Source organism: Chlorocebus sabaeus, chromosome X (assembly GCF_047675955.1).
Source record: "Chlorocebus sabaeus isolate Y175 chromosome X, mChlSab1.0.hap1, whole genome shotgun sequence".
NCBI lineage: Eukaryota > Metazoa > Chordata > Mammalia > Primates > Cercopithecidae > Chlorocebus > Chlorocebus sabaeus.
In genome coordinates, this window is record NC_132933.1 from 79,889,924 (window position 1) to 79,907,581 (window position 17,658).

A 17,658-nucleotide genomic window follows, 5' to 3' on the forward strand; every position below is an offset into this window, starting at 1 on the left:
ACACTGTCAGTTTGGCCAGAGCCCATCGGGCCTGCTCTACTCATTTACATGATCTGCTTGATCCTACAGATATTGCCACTTATGACCCTCTGGGCAACTGGAAACAGTCTATGCCAGGCAGAGGGTAGGTACTTAATTGCTCAATGAATAAATACCTTACTCTTTTTCCTCTACCATTTTCTTATCTAGCCATGTTAGGAAATCCCAGTTATCGGATAAGGTGATTCTCATTTGGAAACATGAATTGAACAAATCGGTTAGAGTCGGGATAGTCTGGGTTATACTGTGGTAACAAAAAACCCGTATATCACAGTGCCTTATAACAACAAGGGTTTATTATTTGTTCACGTACATAAACCTAGACACAAAGTGAAAACATCTTCATGTTTCCACCAGCATGGGTACACACATGAGTGCACAGGTATGTCAGCAATCACAAGACGAATAAAAACTCTGGCATATGAACCCACACAGAATCCCACTGAGAGACTGATCAACTTAGATTGCACAATCCTGTCTTTACGAAACAGAAAAAGGCCCCGGCATCCAAAAGAGTGAGGGATAGAGGTACAAGAATATCCACCTTCAGTCAAGGAATTGCCCCATATAATAAAAAGCTTATAAAACACCTGAAGGCTTAAAAAAAAAAAAAAAAAAAAAGGATGTTAAGCGTTTTGGACGTTAACCATTTTGCACATTCAGAAACTGGATTCTAAATAGGCAGTGCTCTGTTGAGGCCTCCTCCCCTGGGTTCCTAGCTCAAGAGGGAGATGCATCCCAGATGTCCAATAGGCAGCGAGATGGAGCTGGTTGGCCTGGGGTGGAGAGAGGGGCTGGGAGGCTGGAATCCTTTATCTCCAGCAGGAGCTGTGGACAGAAAGGAAGGGGCCAGAGCCAGGTCACATCCACATCCCCTTCCAGATCTACTCGTTTTATGTGTCCCGCCCAACCAAAGATTTGTCACCTGGCCTGTTGCATAGACCTCTTCCTCTCTGATTTCCCCATCTCCCATCTTGCCTCCCCCAATCCTTCCATCAAAGCCACCACAGGTCTTTTTGTCAAGCTCGGGGTCTGTGAAATTGTTCTCCCTAGCTCAGAAAACGTTCCCTGGCTCCTCACTACCCACAGTTGCTGGTCCAGCCTCCTAAGCCTGACTTGTCAGACCTCTGTGATTGGCACCCTCTCCAGCCTCATCCCTTTCTGTTCCAGCAGTCCCTCCAGGGGTGTTTCTTCACTGACACACCATGCTCCATTCACCATTTTGATCTGGGAATGCCTAGCCTTCCCTCCCAGCCTCCCCAGTTGTTTATCCCCCTCGGAGCTCCTCCAGCCCCTCTTCTCTGGGCACATCGTTAAAATTTGACCACAAAACACAGCTTGCCAGGGCATCCAGGCTCCACTTCTAGACTGGATGCTCTCGGAAGGCAGAGACCAGACCTCCTTCCAGACCAAGCCCTTTATCACCTCTGTATGTCCTCCCCAGACCACAGTAGGCCACAGGGGGCTGAGCACAGACCCTGGGCTGAAAGTCAAGAGGGCCGGTTCTTCCACTTGATATGCTGCATGCATATCAGAGAGGGCAAGTCCCTGCCACTCTCAGGGCCTGAACTTCCTTCTTTCTTGACATCAGGGCACTGAACGCTTGCTGTTGCGCACAAAGCTCAATAAACCGAAGATTCAGTAAACAGCACTCAACTACCATCTCGGGAGTCATACTGAGGAGCTTGGGTGCCTGGCCCCAAGGAGATTCAACTTACTGACTCTGATTTTTCAGCTAGAACCTGCTTACCACAACGACCCCCATTCCCCAGCTATTCCCACCCTGTGTTCTCCTTTCAGGGAGCAGGCTACCTGGTGGGTTGCAAGGCTGGTGCAGGGAGATGGACTCAGGAGGGGCCTGGGCAGAGTTTCTCAGAGTCAGCAGAGCCTCAGCGGCCTCCAGTTTCCGCTGCCACTCTGAGTGGGCAGAAACCAAAGCCTGGTCAGAGACTTTGGGGACCTGCAAAGGAAAGTGCGTGAGAGAATAGGCACTGGGAAACTACACCTCTTCCTAATACGACAAGTGCCCCTTCAGCCCCGTGTTCCCTCAACCTCCTCCCCCACCCCCACCAAGGCCTTCTGCTCTTCCCATCCACTAAACTCCATCCCTCCCAGGGTTCTGGACCCCACTACTTTCCCAGGACCTGTGGCTGCAGTAGAAGAGGGTCAAGGGTGGCACAGGGCTGGAGGATCAGAGTTGAGCATCTAGAAACAAGGAAAGGAGAGGCCAGGGGATTAAATCCACTGGTGGACACATACTATCAGTAGACAGAAAGAGGGGCAGGATTTTGCAATATCTGGATGTGGGAATCCCAATGCCTGCTGGGCCATTAGTCATTGCGGCTGGGGCAGGTCCCTTCTCCTGCTTGGCCAGGTTTCTTTTCCATACCTCTTTTTCCTGACAGGGACGCTTATTCCTACCAGCTCTTTCCTCCCAGGGCAATGGTGGAAATCATGGGAAATTACAGGTGTCCATGTTTTAATTCGCAAAGCACCTGGAGAGATGTGATTACTGTCCCTGTTCAGGGACTGGTTCTCACTTCCATATTGCCCAGTCCCCATGGGTCTTGAAAGACAAGCATGGCTCGTCTCCAGGAAGCTTTCTCTAATGGCCTCTGGACTTTGCCCAGGGGCTCTGTGGCCCTCACCAGCGTGGACCCCACCTTTCAGCAGGACCTTCTATCCCATCCACCTGTTTCATGTGGAATAACAACCCCCATTTGTTGAAGCCCTACTATGTGGCAGGCCTTGTGCCAGTTCTCTTTTCAATGCTATGGGTATAGGATATTGTCCTCAGTACATCCATAGGGAAATGGAGGTTCAGACACATAAAGTCACTTGTCCAAAGTCTCACAAATAGAAAATAGCAAAGCTAGGAGAGCCCTGTCCTCGCCCGTTAGTATTACATGCTGCCTTGTCCTCCTCCTTCTTCTCCTCCTCCTTTTCTTCCTCCTCCTCCTCCTCCTCTTACTCCTCCCCCCCCCACTTCCTCCTCCTCCTCCTCCCGCTCTTCCCCTTCCATCTCCCATGGCATCAAGCACAAGGTTAGGCACACAAGACACAACCTGCTCCATGGTCCTCACTCTACTCACATGCTGGGCAGGGCAGGGGGCCTGTGGGGATCTCCAGAAGGAGAAACCAGTTGCTGCTCCAAGGTCACTGGAGTACAAGGCAGAGACAAAGATTCTGGGGCCTGGCCAAGCAGCAGAGCCCCTTGGGAGCTCCCCTGCAGGGGCAGAGAGCACAGGTTGCAGTCAGGTACCAGGCCGGCCGTGGAGAGAGGAGGTGTGGACATCTTTTGGGATGAGGATAGGAGCCTAGAATGTCAGAGCTCTGAAGACCTTGAAGACCAGCCAGTCTTACCTTTCATTTTGCAACTGGGGAAATTGAGGCCCAGGGAGGAGAAGTGATTTTTCCCAAGGTCACATGGTGAGCTGGTGATAGGATTGGAGATGAAACCCATATCCTTGGGACACAGTGAAAGATGTCTGGACAGTGGCTGGGTGGGAGCCTGCCCGACTGGTCACCGACTCTCCTTACCTCCTCGGAGGCTGTGAAGATGTGGGTCTCGGGCTGCAGCATGTTGTTCTCCTTCCCAGCTGTGAAAGACCAGGAGCAGCTTTTGATGAGTCTTTCCCCCAACCCCACCCCACTTCACCCCACATCCAGTCTCAGGTCTCATCTCACCAAGGAGCTCTTCAGTTCCCTTGTCCCCCAGCTCTCTCCTTCCTGCAAACACTCGGTAGGTAACATTGATGACATTTTGCACCTGGGCAAACTAAGGTCCGGGGAGCAACTTGCCCCAGGTCACACTGCAATTCTGTGACAGGACTGGTGACAGAACTACTCATGTTTCCTCCACCCAAACTCTGGCTCCCTGCCTGGCCAGAAACACTCACTGAGGACTCCTGCTCTGATGGTCAAATTCCTGACACGGACGGGAGCTTTGGGAGGGGCAGCCATACTCCTTATTGGTCCTTGAGCCAGGTGTCTCTTTGGCCGTGCCCGCTGCTCCCTCTTCAAGGCACTCACAGCAGGCAAGACCCTGAGGTGTTCTCTGAAGTAAAGGATTGCAGGGCTAAGGTTAGTCCCATTTAGAGAAGGTCTGGGCCCTCCCCATCTCAGACACCATACTCATGAGAAGAGGGCACAATTGTGACACTCGCAGGCCTGGAAGAGGCAGAAATGCTTGTGGCCGCTGATTTGGGCAGTAATACCATGGTCGTGGCAGCGGTCACAGCAACCTATAGCTCTTCTGGGGCCAAGCTGAGTCCCCCATGGGGCTCCAGTCTCACGCTGTGCATTCAGAGTCAGAGGGGCAGCAGGGTGCAGCAGGTATTTATTTGGGATCCATGCTTCTAGGGTCAGGAGTGGAGGTCAGAATGGCCACACGATCCCCTACCCCCAGCGTACTTCCTCTGCCCTTGGAAAACCCTATCTGAGGTGGCTGAATGCTCCTTCTCCATCCTTCTCACCGCTGGAATCAGATTGCCTTCCCTCCCCTTCTTCTCCCACGGTTTTCACCAACCTTCACTGCGACCTCCTTGCTCATGTTGCCTCCTTCACAGAAGCCCCAATCACACATAGCCCCTTCCCGAGAAACTCTTGGCAAGGATCCCATACCCATTCAATGCAGTCATTATTCTCCTTGCTTACCATCACTTCACCACAGACCCCACTTTCAGGCATGCACATGCACTCCCGTGCCCTCTTCCACCATTACTACACCCCCTTCTTGTGTATCATCCTGCACTCTGCCAAACCCAGGTATTATTCCTGGCATCCACTTCAACAATTCTCTTCCGAACCTCCTGCATTCATTCACTCCCCACACAGGATTTTGTGCCCCCATTGTCAGTCTCTTCTATGCCCTATATTCAATTTTCCCCTCACATTTCGTGCTGAATCATGCTGATTTTTTTTCTTGTACCCCACCTTACACTTAATTATTCCCTTGCTCCCCCTTTGAACTGATTTCCCTCTTGTATCCCATGAAATCGTATTGTTCTGGATCCCTGGCCCTCTTTCAATTATTAATTTCATTCATCCCTTCATGCATCCCCTTGATTCTTCTTCTTTTTTTTTTTTTTTTTTTCTTTTTTCTTTTGAGACGGAGTTTCGCTCTTGTTACCCAGGCTGGAGTGCAATGGGGTGATCTCGGCTCACTGCAACCTCTGCCTCCCGGGTGCAAGTGATTCTCCTGCCTCATCCTCCCGAGTAGCTGGGATTACAGGTGCCTGCCACCACGCCTGGCTAATTTTTTGTATTTTTTAATAGAGACGGGGTTTCACCATGTTGGCCAGGCTGATCCACCCGCCTCGGCCTCCCAAGGTGCTGGGATTACAGGCATGAGCCACCGGGCCCGGCCGATTCTCTTGATTCTTCATTCAGCAGGTACCTGTTGAGCCTCCTATGAAGTGTCAGGTTCTGATCTAGCCAATAGGAAACTCCTCAGTGCAGTAGTGTTTCTCTTGGACTGACACACCTTTTCTGCTTTCATGCAAACCCACACATTCCCTCCACAGTCTCCCCCAAATCTTCCATATTCCTCTCCACACTTCAACAATTTTTCTGGAGCACACCATCTCCCCCCACCCCCACCCCACCCCACCCCACACACACAGTCCCACCACCCTGGAGAGCACCACTTCCTCAGGAAGCCCAATCATCCACTCCCTCCCGGACCTCTGAATCAAAAGTAGTCCCACGAGACCTGCCTCACTGGCCAAAGGCCAGGGCTCAGGGGGCTGGAGCAAGGGGTCCTCCCAAAAGGGATTCCGGGACAGCTGAGGGCGCGATGGGACATCAGGAGCAGATGGGAGTTCCCTGCTGAGGTAGCAGAGAGGGGAAGGTAGCAGAGTTGGGAATCTGGCTCAGGAGGGTGGGAGGAAATAAGAGGCGTGGAGAACGAGGGCCTAATTCTCATGTCAACGTGTGGTTGCCCCAGCCTCCAGCAAGTCAGAACCAGTCAGAGGGTCTGAGGGAAGATGCAGCTTCTGCTTCCCTTCCCGCCCTTGCCACAAAGGCCAGAGAGCCCTTGTGCTGCCTTCAACCTCCCGCCGCTGTGGCTGGCGACCAATGAACCTCGAGATCTCTTGAGGCTCACGTTCTGAGGTCACGCCCCCCTCACCTCCATGTAGCTTCTCCTGCTCCCTGTACTAGGTCAGTCAAGAAATCCTGAAGTGATCGTTGAGCTTTATACTCCCCAAGGCTTGTTTCCCAGATTGGTCTCCCTTTGGGTGTGAAATATTTTGTGTGCATGCATTTTTAACTCACGTACTTGGTATTTTGTAATTTACCTTTTAAAAATTCAGCATGTGATTAAAGATCGATCCATATTTCTGTGCCGCGGATTCCCAATCAGTGGTGACTTTGCAACCCCCGGGGAACGATGCTTGGAAACACTTTCGTCCGTATTTGTCTCTGTTTATGAACTCCCTGTAATGTTCCACAGATAAATGTGTCTATTCCTGTGCCACTACTAAATTGTCCTAAATTTTTTCACTTCACGATACATCTTGACATCGGCTAGGGCAAGTTCCTGCATGGTATTCATCGTCTCCAAACACGTCTTTGCTATTCTTTGCCTTTTTGTCCCTCCGCATGAATTAGTGTGCAATGTCAAGTCTCCCCAGACTCAGTTGTAACAGATTTGGATTGCATTTTCACTGAATCTGTGGATCAGTTAGGGGAGAATCCACTACCTGCAGAATACTCGGCCTTCCTATTCACCAACTTGGGATGTCTCCACTTACGTGGGTCCTTAATGTTTTAATCTTTCAGTTCAGTTTTTAGTTTTATCTTTTGTATATTTAGATCTTGCACATCATTCATTGTATTTATTCCAAGATACTGTAGATCGTTGCTGTGCTTGCACTTGATGTCTGTTTAAAAGGACAATTTCTATTTGGATCTAATTTACAGAAACGACTTTAACTTTTAAAAACGTGACTTGATCTTAAAGTCAGTCAGCATGCTAAACTCTGCAGTAGGCGTTCTGGGATTATCTGTGAGTTTACGCATAGTAGAAATAGAATTGAAGTTATGGGGTTTTTTTGTTTGCGATTTTTGTTTTTTGGTTGGTTGTTTGGTTGTGTTTTAACTGCGCTGGCTAGGAAATCTAGTACAAGATCTAGTAGCGACAGCAAAATTGGGCTTCTTTGGGTTGTTTCGGATTTTAAAAGGAATGCTGCCAGCATTTCCATATTAGTATTGTTTCCTTGTGTTTTCCTTACCTTTTCCTTTCATTTCCTTTTCTTTCCTTTCCCTTCCCTTCCTCTCCCTTCCTTTCTTCCCTTTCCTCCTTCCTTCCTTCCTTTCTTCTTCCTGTCTCCCTACACCACGCCACCCCCACCCCCGCATGTCTTATGCCTTTTGTCCTTCTTCATAAATTAGCATGCAATTTCAAGTTTCCCAAAATTTCGGTTGTAACAGATTTGGATTGCATTTTCACTGAATCTGTGGATCAGTTATGGGAGAATCCACTATCTCTAGAATACCTGGCCTAAGTAACTTCCAGGTTTTTTCCAAAACCTTCAGCAAAGTTTATCTTATAATCCAAACGGTTAAAAAATCATAAATGTATATCTTAATGAGTTTTCTATCTCTTTCTTTCTTTTCCTTTCTTTCTCTCTTTCTTATCCTTTCTCCCTTTCTCTCTCTCTCTCTCTCTTTCTCCTTCCTTCCTTCCTTCATTCCTTGGGTTGCTTTCTTTATTTGTTTTGTAAACAAAGATGAAACAAAAAAGCAGCCCCTCACTCTGTCACCCAGGCTGCTGAAGTGCAGTGTCGGTGATCTTGGCTCACTGCAACCTCCACCTCCTGGGCTCAAGCAATCCTCCTGCCTCAGCCTCTCAAGTACCTGGGACTACAAGCACACGCCACCATCCCCAGCTAATTTTCGTATATTTTGTAGAGACGGGGGGTTTCGCCATGTTGCCCAGGCCATCGTGAACTCCTGGGCTCAAGCAGTCTGCCCGACAAAAGTGCTGAGATTACAGGTGTGAGCCACCAAGCCAGGCCTCTTAGTGAGTTTTCAAAAATTAAATATACGCCTGCAATTAGTATCTAGAACAAACAACAAAATATATGAGCAACACATAAACCTCTCTCGGGTCCCCTTCCAGTTACAGCTTTGCTAATGTCAAACCAGCTTTCCTCTCCCATAGTAAATGTAACTTAGCTATGGTGTATTAATGTTTTTGTATATGGTGCATTAGAGCAGTGGTCCTAAAACACTAGCTTGATTACCAAGCCCCAGAGGGCTTGATAAAACAAAGATTTCTGAGCTCCATATCTGTATTCTCAGATAACAAGGTCTGGGGTGGGACCCAGAGTTTGGTTGGCTTTGCTTTTTCTCTTTTCTTTTCTTTTCATTTTTCTTTTCTTTTCTTTGTCTTTTTCTTTTCTTTTCTTTTTCTTTTTTTTTTTCTTTCTTTCTTTCTTTCTTTCTTTCTTTCTTTCTTTCTTTCTTTCTTTTTTTTTTTTTTTTTTTTTTGACGGAGTTTCACTCTTGTTGCCCAGGCTTGAGTGCAATGACGCGATCTCGGCTCACTGCAACCTCTGCCACCCGGGTTCAAGCGATTCTCCTGCCTCAGCCTCCCGAGTAGCTGGAATTACAGGCATTCACCACCACGCCCGGCTACTTTTGTATTTTCAGTAGAGATGGGGTTTCTCCATGTTGGTCAGGCTGGTCTTGAGCTCCTGACCTCAGGTGATCCACCAGCCTGGGCCTCCCAAAGTGCTGGGATTACAGGCGTGAGCCACCATGCCGGCTGAGTTTGCCTATCAAACAAGTTCCCTGATGATGCGAACACTGCTGGTAGGGGACCACATTTTGAGAACGAAAGCACAAGAGAGGATAACATAAGGAACCTCCAAATATCCGTCTCCCAACTGCAACCATTAAAGACTCATGGCCAATCATATTTCATACATATCCTCTCCCCTCCCCGTCCTCCAGATTATTTTCAAGCAAATATCAGAAATCAAAAAAGTACAAAAATCATATGTGGATATCTTAACGTGTCTTATTTGATTTGTAAACATTTCAGTGCATAACTCTAAATATGAGGAATCTATTTTCCTCAACGTTTCATTTTGAAAATACACAAAGCTGAGGGGGTAATACAGTGAACAATCTTATGCCTAGATTCACATTATCTCATTGCTTTAGCTCTCAGTAATTTTTTTTCTTGCTTAAACACGTAACAGTTTCAAACACTTCAACCAGTTACTTCAGCATGCACCTCCTAAACACTGCAATGTACTCCTATGAAACCACAGTGCCATTATCACATTGAAGAAATGTAACAATGAAGGGGTAACATCATCCACGTTCACATACAGTTCATATTTAAATTTCACCAAATGTTCCCGTAATATCCTTTTGAAAGACTTTTTGGGGGATCAACAATCCAGTCAAGCATGGTACATTGTACACAGTTGTCATGTCTCTTTAGTGTCCTCTAATTGCAAACAGTACCCCAACCAATTTTTTAAACCTTCCATGACGATGACATTTTTTTCAGAGCTGAGGCCTGTTGTCATGTAAAGTGTCCCACAATACGGGCTGGTCTGATATTTGCCTCTTGTTTATATTTATGTTTGACACTTTGGGCACGAATATTAAGAAGGTGATGAGCAGTTCACATTATATCACATCTGGAGGCTCCTAAGGCCAGTTTCTCTAGTTACCGGTGATGCGGTTTGTATTCATCAGTTTTATCACTTAATTACGGTATTTTTCAGACAGAGTACTACATTGGGAAGGTACTTTTCTCCCGTTGTGGTTAATAAGTAGTCTGTCATGATATTTCGATGACATGCGGATATTCTGCTCTCCAACAAAATTTTACCTCTTGGCCTTAGTATTCATTCAGGGCTCTTGCCTGATTTGATTATTACTTTGTTGGTTAAAAAAAAAAAACGGGATTTCTCTAATACTATAATTCATTTCTGCTTTTATAGATGGACATTTTGATGTAAAAAAGCTCATCTCACCCCCTCCCCCACCTCGTTGCTGTTGATGTTGCATTTGCTGTGGCAGAGAAAGAGTACAAGCTGTTTATTTGTTTTGTTGAAAGAAATGTCAAGAGAAAAAAGTGGACAATATTAAGAGAAAGGTAAACAAATACATGATGAATTTGATAAGAATTTCCCCTCTAACAGTCTAATCAGACTGACAAAATTCATTGCCTGAAGTTAGAATTGATTGGTCAGCAATAGCAAAAAAGCAGTTTATGATAATTATTAAGAGGATCTGAGGTTACGAATTTGGCCAACTAAAAAATGGTTTGGATCTTGTAGAACACACACACACACACACACACACACACACAAACATTTTTGTGGAGACATCATAAAAAGGTATTGTTATTTCAGTTACATAACGCATAATAGAAAATTATGAGATCATATATAATATTTTACAAAAGGCAGAAGGCCTTCACCTAAGTCGCCACTCAAATGTCCATGTAATACAAGACTTTTCTAACAGTATGGAAGAATAACTGATTCAAAGTGTAAGAAATTTCAACAACCTTACTTTTAGCATTACATGAATCATGGGAAATTTCCTTTCCAAGAACTTTCCAATTTGCAAAGACATGTTCGTAGCATGATAAATTGAACTCATAGTACAGTTATTTGGGTATCATGTCTACCTCTCAGAAAGGAAACTGAGTTAATTGTGGAAGACATTGGAGAAACTCATTTGTATGATGAAAGACAGGGATCTGGCTGTTAGTTCAAAAATCAGATTTTGTTGTGATTTAAATCAAGAGTCCGATGTTTCTTTTATTTCTTCTTTCCATTGTATGATTCATATTGAAAACATAAGGGCTTAGCTTCCTAAAGTCGACTATATGAAAAGTTTCACAACTATAGTTATTAAAGTCATTCAGTAAATATGCACAAACGCAGTGAATCATCGCAGGCTTATTTTGTCAGTCTTTATTGAGTTGTGTATGTTTTATTGGTCTTCTTAAAGACCTCGGTTTTTATTTATTGATTTTCTCTATTATTTTTCGGGTTTCCATTTCATTGATTATTTTACCTATCTTTCACATTTCCTTCCTTCTGCTTCTTTTGCTCCTCTTTTTCTAGTTTAGTGTAGTGACATCATAGATTACTGCTTTGATAATTTTTCATTTGTCTGATGGAAGCACTTAATGGCATAAATTTTCCTTTCAACAATGGTTTAGCTTTGCATCACAGATGTTGACATGTCTTATAATCATTTCCTTTCAGTTCAATTCACTTTCTGAAGTCCTGGGAGACTCAGTCTTCAGTATTCTTTTTATTTAAATTGGCCAATAAAAATTGTATATGTTTGTGGTGTACAACATGATGTTTTGATAATAAGTATACACTGTGAAATGGCTAAATCAAGGTAATTATCATATGCATTACCTCACATACTTACCGTTTTTTGTGTGTGGTGAGAACACTTAAAAACTACTCTCAGCAAATTTCATGTATACGACATATTGTTATTAACTGTAGTCACCATGGTGAAGAAGAGATCTTTTGAAATTATTCCTCCTGCCTAGCTGAAATTTTGTACCCTTTGGTCAACATCTCCCCCACTCCCCCAAACTCCAGCCTCTGGTAACAACCATTCCACTCGCTACTTCTAAAAGATCGACTTTTTCACCTTCCACACATGGAAATGCCATGATTTCCTTCTTTTACATGGCAGAACGGTATTCCATGGGGTACATAGACCACATTTTCTTTATTCGTTAATCCGCTGATGAACACTTAGGTTCACTGTAAATTTTGGCTATCGTGAATAGTGATGCAGTGAAGATGGGAGTGCAGATACCTCTCTGACATGTTGATTTCATAGCCTTTGAATACAGTCCCAGAAGTGGGAAGGCTAGGTCATATGGTAGTTCTATTTTAACTTTATGAGGAACCTTCATACTGTTTTCCATAATGGCTCTCCCAATTTACATCTGGAAGATTTTCTCTTTAGCCCATGGATTCAGTGGCATCCTTCACATTGAGTGGTGGTGAAAATCCTGACATCATCCCAGCAGGGACAAAGAGGGGTGCCTCCTTACGGCCTGGTGGGGGTATATGTTGGAGATCTCCACATAATCCTGCTGATATGGTAGCGCGAAGGGGCTCTCGTCTCTGCCCATGGAAATGAATGTGGAAGTCCATGCCCCCCGCTAGATCTTTGCCGGCATGAGTGGGGCCACAGAGTTTTCCGAGGCGTTCAACTGGAGTAGAGCAGTTACTGTGAAAATATTTTCTGTCTTGTTGGGCTGCCTCTTTTCTGATCCTTAGGTTAGGAAGAACAGGCTTTTGTAGGTTTATTTCTTCGTTTCTTCGCTTGTTTTGTTTAGCTTTGTTTTGTTTTGCCTGTGCATTTTGGAATTCCCCAGTAGCTGGTTTCTTCAGCTCCAACTTTGGGATATATCAGGCAAAAACAAAACCCAAGGAACTCACCACCATATCGTTCTGAGGTCCTCAGTTGCTCTGCTTTCTCCTCTCCACTTTCAGCCTTATGTTTGTTTTATATATAGTGTCTCGAATTTTAAGTTGTACTTAGTGGGAAGAATAGGGAAATGTACAACTACACCACCTTCCCAGAAGCAGCAGTCTCTATAGATTCATTTTATTTTAAAAAGCAAATAATAATTATATATATTTATGGGGTAGAATATGATGTTTTGATATATGTATACAATGTGGAATGATTAAACGAAGCTAATTAGCATATCCGTCTCCTCACCTACCTATCAATCTTTTGTGGCGAGAACATTTACAATCTACTCTTTGAGCAGTTTCAAAATATGTAACACATTATTTTTAACTAGAAATGCTGTGCAATAGATGACTAAAGCTCCTTGCTCCTGTCTAACTGGAACTTTGTACTCTTTGACCAACATCTTCCCTTGCCATATCCCCCGCAAGCCCCGCCACCCCCAGCCTCTGGCAACCGTCATTCTACTCTCTGCTTCTATTAGATCAACTTTGTAAGATTCCACATGAGTGAGATCATGTGGTATTTGTCTTCCTTTTTTTTCTTTTATGTTTTAGTTGACACATAATAGTTGTGCATATTTATGAGGTACAGAGTGATATTTTGATATATCTATTCAACGTGTAATGACTATACCAGAGTAATTAGGGTATCCATCACCTCAAACATTTATCATTCCTTTGCGCTGGAAACATTCAAAATCCCCTCTTCCAGCTTTTTAAAAACATATACTATACCATACTGTTAACTGTATTCAACCTACAGTGCTATAGAACACTTAAACTTATTCCTTCTATCGATCCTTAATATAGTATCCATTAGCCAACCTCTCTCTATCCTCCCCTCCCCTCTGTACTTCCCAGCCTCTAGTGACCACAACTCTACTCTCTACTTCTCTGAGCCCAATTTCCTTCAGCTTCCACATATGAGCGAGGATTTGTGGTATTTGTCTATCTGTGCCTGCCTTGTTTCACTTAACATAAAATCCTCCAGGTTCATTCATGTTGCCTCGAATGACAGGACTTCATTCTTTCTGGTAGCTGAATAATGTTCTATTGTGTATAGATACCACATTTTCTTTATCCATTCACGTCGATGGACACTTAGGATGATTCCGTACCTTAGCTATTGGGAACAGTGCTGCAACAAACATGGGAAAGCAAATCTTTCTTTGATACACCGACTTCCTTTCTTTTGGATAAATACCCAGTTGAGGGACTGTTGGATCATATGGTAGGTGTGTTTTCAGTTTTTTGAGAAACCTCCGTACTGTTTTCCATGATGTCTGCACTAATTTACACTGGGACCAACAATGTGTAAGAGCTCCCCTTTCGAACATCACACACCGGGGCCTATTATGGGGAGGGGGAAGAGGGGAGGGATGGCATTGGGAGTTATACCTGATGTAAATGACGAGTTGATGGGTGCTGATGAGTTGATGGGTGCAGCACACCAACGTGGCACAAGTATACATATATAACAAACCTGCACGTTGTGCACATGTACCCTGGAACTTAAAGTATTAAAAAAAAAAAAAAAAAAAAAAAAGAACTCCCCTTTCTTCACATCCTCGCCGAAACTTATCTTTTTGTCTGTTTCATAACGGCCATTCTAACTGGGGTGAGAGGATATCTCATGGTAGTTTGGACTTGCATTTTCCTGATGATTAGTGAGGTTGAGCAATTTTCCATAAACTTCTTGGTGACTTGTATGCCTTCTTTTGAGAAATGTCTATTCTGATCCTTTGCTCATTTGTAATAGTATTATTTAGGGGAGTTTTGCTGTTGAGTTCTTTGAAAGCCTAGTGTATTCTGGATATTAGTCTCTTATCGGACGATTAGTTTTTAAGTATTTTCTCCCATTCTACAGGTTGTCTCCTCACTCTATTAATTGTTTCCTTTGCTATACAGAAGCTTTTTGGTTTTATATGGTCCCATTTGCGTATTTTTGCTTTTGTTGCCTGTGCTTTTGTAGTCTTACCCATAAAATATTTGCCCTACTAGAACAATGCCCTGAAGCTTCTCTCCTTTGTTATTTTTATAGTTTCAAGTTTTCCATTTAAGCCTTTAAGTTTCTATGACAACATCATGATGTCCTGGTTACTATAGCTTTATAGTATATTTTGAAGTCAGGCAGAGTGATGCCTCCAGTTTTGTTTGTTTGTTTGTTTCTTCCCCCCTCAGGATTTCTTTGTTTATTTGAGATCTCTTGCGGTCCCATATGAATTTTAGGATTTTTTTCCTATTTCTGTAAAAAATATCATTGGTATTTTGGGTGGGATTGCATTGAATCTGTAGATTGCTTTGGGCAATATGGTCATTTAAGCAATTTTCATTCTTCTAATCCATAAGCATGGAATGCCTTGCCATTATTTTGTGTCCTCTTCAATTGTTTTTATCAGTGTCTTGAAGTTTTCATTGTGGTGATCTATCACATCCTCAGTTACATTTATTCCTAGATACTTTTTTTGTGGCTACTGTAAATGGGGTGGCTTTTTTTTTAAGTTTTACTTTAAGTTCGGAGATACGTGTGCAGAACGTGCAGGTTTGTTACATAAGTATACATGTGCCATGGTGATTTGCTGCACCTATCAACCCGTCATCTAGGTTTTAAGCCCCGCATGCATTAGGTATTTGTCCTAATGCTCTCCCTCCCCTTTCCCCCCACTTCCCCCCAACAGGCCCCGGTGTGTGATGTTCCCCTCCCTTTGTCCACAAGTTCTCATTGTTCAGCTCCCACCTATGAGTGAGAACATGCGGTGTTTGGTTTTCCGTTCCTGTGTTAGTTTGCTGAGAATGATGGCTTCCAGCTATGAACTCATTCTTTCTTATGGCTGCAGGGTTTGCTCTCTTGATTTCCTTTTCTACTAGTTCATTATTGGTGCATGGAAACACTACTGATTTTCTTACGCAGATTTTGTATCCTGCAACTCTATTGAATTTGTTTACCAGTTCTAAAGAGTTTTCGGGGAGTCTTTAGGTTTTCGATCTATCCGACCAGGTCACCTGTGAAGGGGTGCAATTTGACGTCCTTTCTTTCCGTTTGGATGTCATTTATGTCTTTCTGGTGCCTAACTGCTCTGGGAGGACGTTCAGTACTATGTTAAATAGGAGCGGTGAGAGTGAGTATCCCTCTCTTGTTCCTGTTCTTACAGAAAAGGCTTTCAGCTTTTCCCCATTCAGTATGATGTGGGTTAGTTACATATAGCCTTTTGTTATGTTGAGGTATGCTCCTTTTGTACCTAATTTGTTGAGAGTTTTTGTCATGAAGTGACGCTGCAATTTTGTCAAATGCTTTTTCTGCGTCTACTGAGCTGATCATACCATTTTTGATCTTTGTTCTGTTGATGAGACATAGTATATGTATTGATTTGTGTGTGTTGAATCATCCTTGCATTTCTGGGATAGATCTCAATTGATCATCTTTTTGATGTGCTGTTGGATTCAGTTTGTTAGCATTTTGTTGAAGATTTTTGCACCTGTGTTCGTCAGGGATACTGGCCGGCAGTTTTCTCTTTCTCGTTGTGTCTTTGTCTGGTCTGGGCATCAGGGTAACGCTGGCCTTGTAGAATGAATTAGGAAGAATTCCCTCCTCTTCCCTCAGCCCCTTCCCCTCCCTCTCCCCCACTCCTCCTGACCTCCCCCACCCCCACCGCCACAGAAACAGCCAGGCAGGCAATCTTGGGAAGCAGGGGCAAACACGGGGGCATGTGGTTCAGATGCACCTTGGTCCTGTGGCAATGGCAGTGGGGCCTGTGTTGGGCACATGAGCGAGCCTGGACTCTGCTATCTCCCGGCCCAGCAGACAGTAGGAGCTGCAGTCGCTTAGGGCACGACACAGAGCCTTGGGGGTGGGCACCTAGAGCCCTGTTTTGCTGCAGCTGCCCAACACACAGAAGCCTTTTGGGCTCCACACAGGTTCAAGCAGTGCCTCTGCATCTTCTCCCTGCGACTCTGCCTGCCAGTCCCTCAAAGGGAACTCCTGTGTCTAAGATCTCAGAGGTCCACAGCAGGAATGTGGTGTCCTAGGGTTCCTTCACTCACCCCTTCCTCGGGTCCAGTCTGTGTCCAGGGTCCAGTCGTGGCACCCGGCAATACCAAACAGGCAGTCCCGCTTCCTCCCTCTTCCACCACAGTGTCTTCCATTGCCCCTTTATTGAATTCCCATGTTTTCTCTCAAAAGATGTGTTTGAAGTGTGCAGATTTACTTAATATTTTGCTTCCTCTCTGAGGAAGAGGCACATCCCAGCTGCATTTGGTCAACCGTCTTTATTCTCAATCAAAATAAGCAATTCTGTCTGATAAAGCCACTGAAAAAATGCAAGAGAACACTAAGAAAAAAAGAAAGTATGTATGTTGAACAGATTTTTTTTAATGGTATTTGAAAGACTCTCACACATATCAAGAATATTTAAGGAACTCTATCATATGCAAAACGCCAGATTTTGGATTGAAAAAATAATAATTCAGAAAATTCTCAGTCTTTAATTCTGGATTTTTCCCCGATTCCTAAGGTATATCCACCTCCATTGAGGTGATATTCGGAAAGGTATATTTCATCTTTAATAACCAAAAATGAGTATTCCTGTGAAAGCTGCTAAAATGACAATCAGGAGATTCAGTAAATGTGACAAATTGGCCATTACGTGAATGCATTAATTTGAGGAGAATTGATCGTGTTGTCACCTAGCATCACTAAGCATATCAGGGAGAGTCGTGAATATGGAGGATCTCTCTCCCTGGCCACTTTACGTCCATGGAAACACAGGGGAAAAGCAGCTCACTGTTGGTCAGGTGAGGCAACTGGATTCCAAATCTCTTAATTTGGGTCACTAAAACAGACTGGGTATTTATGGCATTAAGAGGTTGCTCACAGGGAGATCTGGCAAGATGGCCAAATAGGAACAGCTCCGGTCTGCAGCTCCAAGCGAGATCGGCGCAGAAGGCGGCTGATTTCTGTATTTCCAACTGAAGTATCCAGTTCATCTCCTTGCTACTGGATGAACAGTGGGTGCAGCCCACAGAGGGCAAGCCGGAGCAGGGTGCGGTGTCGCCTCACCCAGGAAACACAAGGGGTCGGGGGATTTCCCTTTCCTAGCCAAGGGAAACTGTGATAGACTGTACC

At 44.5% G+C, this 17,658-nt stretch overlaps 1 protein-coding gene and 1 long non-coding RNA gene across 3 annotated transcripts in view; both read right to left on the minus strand.

Moving 5' to 3' along the window:
• Positions 1 to 246: 246 nt before the first annotated feature.
• The window catches only part of DMRTC1B (DMRT like family C1B), a 70,665-nt gene continuing 53,253 nt past the window's right edge, over positions 247 to 17,658 (minus strand). The window contains exons 2-7 of one of the 2 annotated variants that reach the window (XM_073013567.1): positions 3,939 to 4,096; positions 3,580 to 3,638; positions 3,132 to 3,265; positions 2,184 to 2,244; positions 1,852 to 1,999; positions 247 to 867 (exon numbers count right to left, since the gene is read on the minus strand). In XM_073013567.1, coding sequence (XP_072869668.1) covers positions 755 to 867; positions 1,852 to 1,999; positions 2,184 to 2,244; positions 3,132 to 3,265; positions 3,580 to 3,638; positions 3,939 to 4,002 — 579 coding nt within the window. In that variant the 5' untranslated portion in view covers positions 4,003 to 4,096 and the 3' untranslated portion in view covers positions 247 to 754. The remainder of the gene's footprint in view (positions 868 to 1,851; positions 2,000 to 2,183; positions 2,245 to 3,131; positions 3,266 to 3,579; positions 3,639 to 3,938; positions 4,097 to 17,658) is intronic. The other variant, XM_073013568.1, reaches the window with a different exon arrangement.
• LOC140710859 (uncharacterized) overlaps positions 16,192 to 17,658 on the minus strand; it is a 43,970-nt gene continuing 42,503 nt past the window's right edge. Inside the window, exon 3 of the long non-coding RNA XR_012091951.1 lies at positions 16,192 to 17,658. This exon is cut by the window's right edge and continues 352 nt beyond it. This is a non-coding gene — a long non-coding RNA (uncharacterized lncRNA).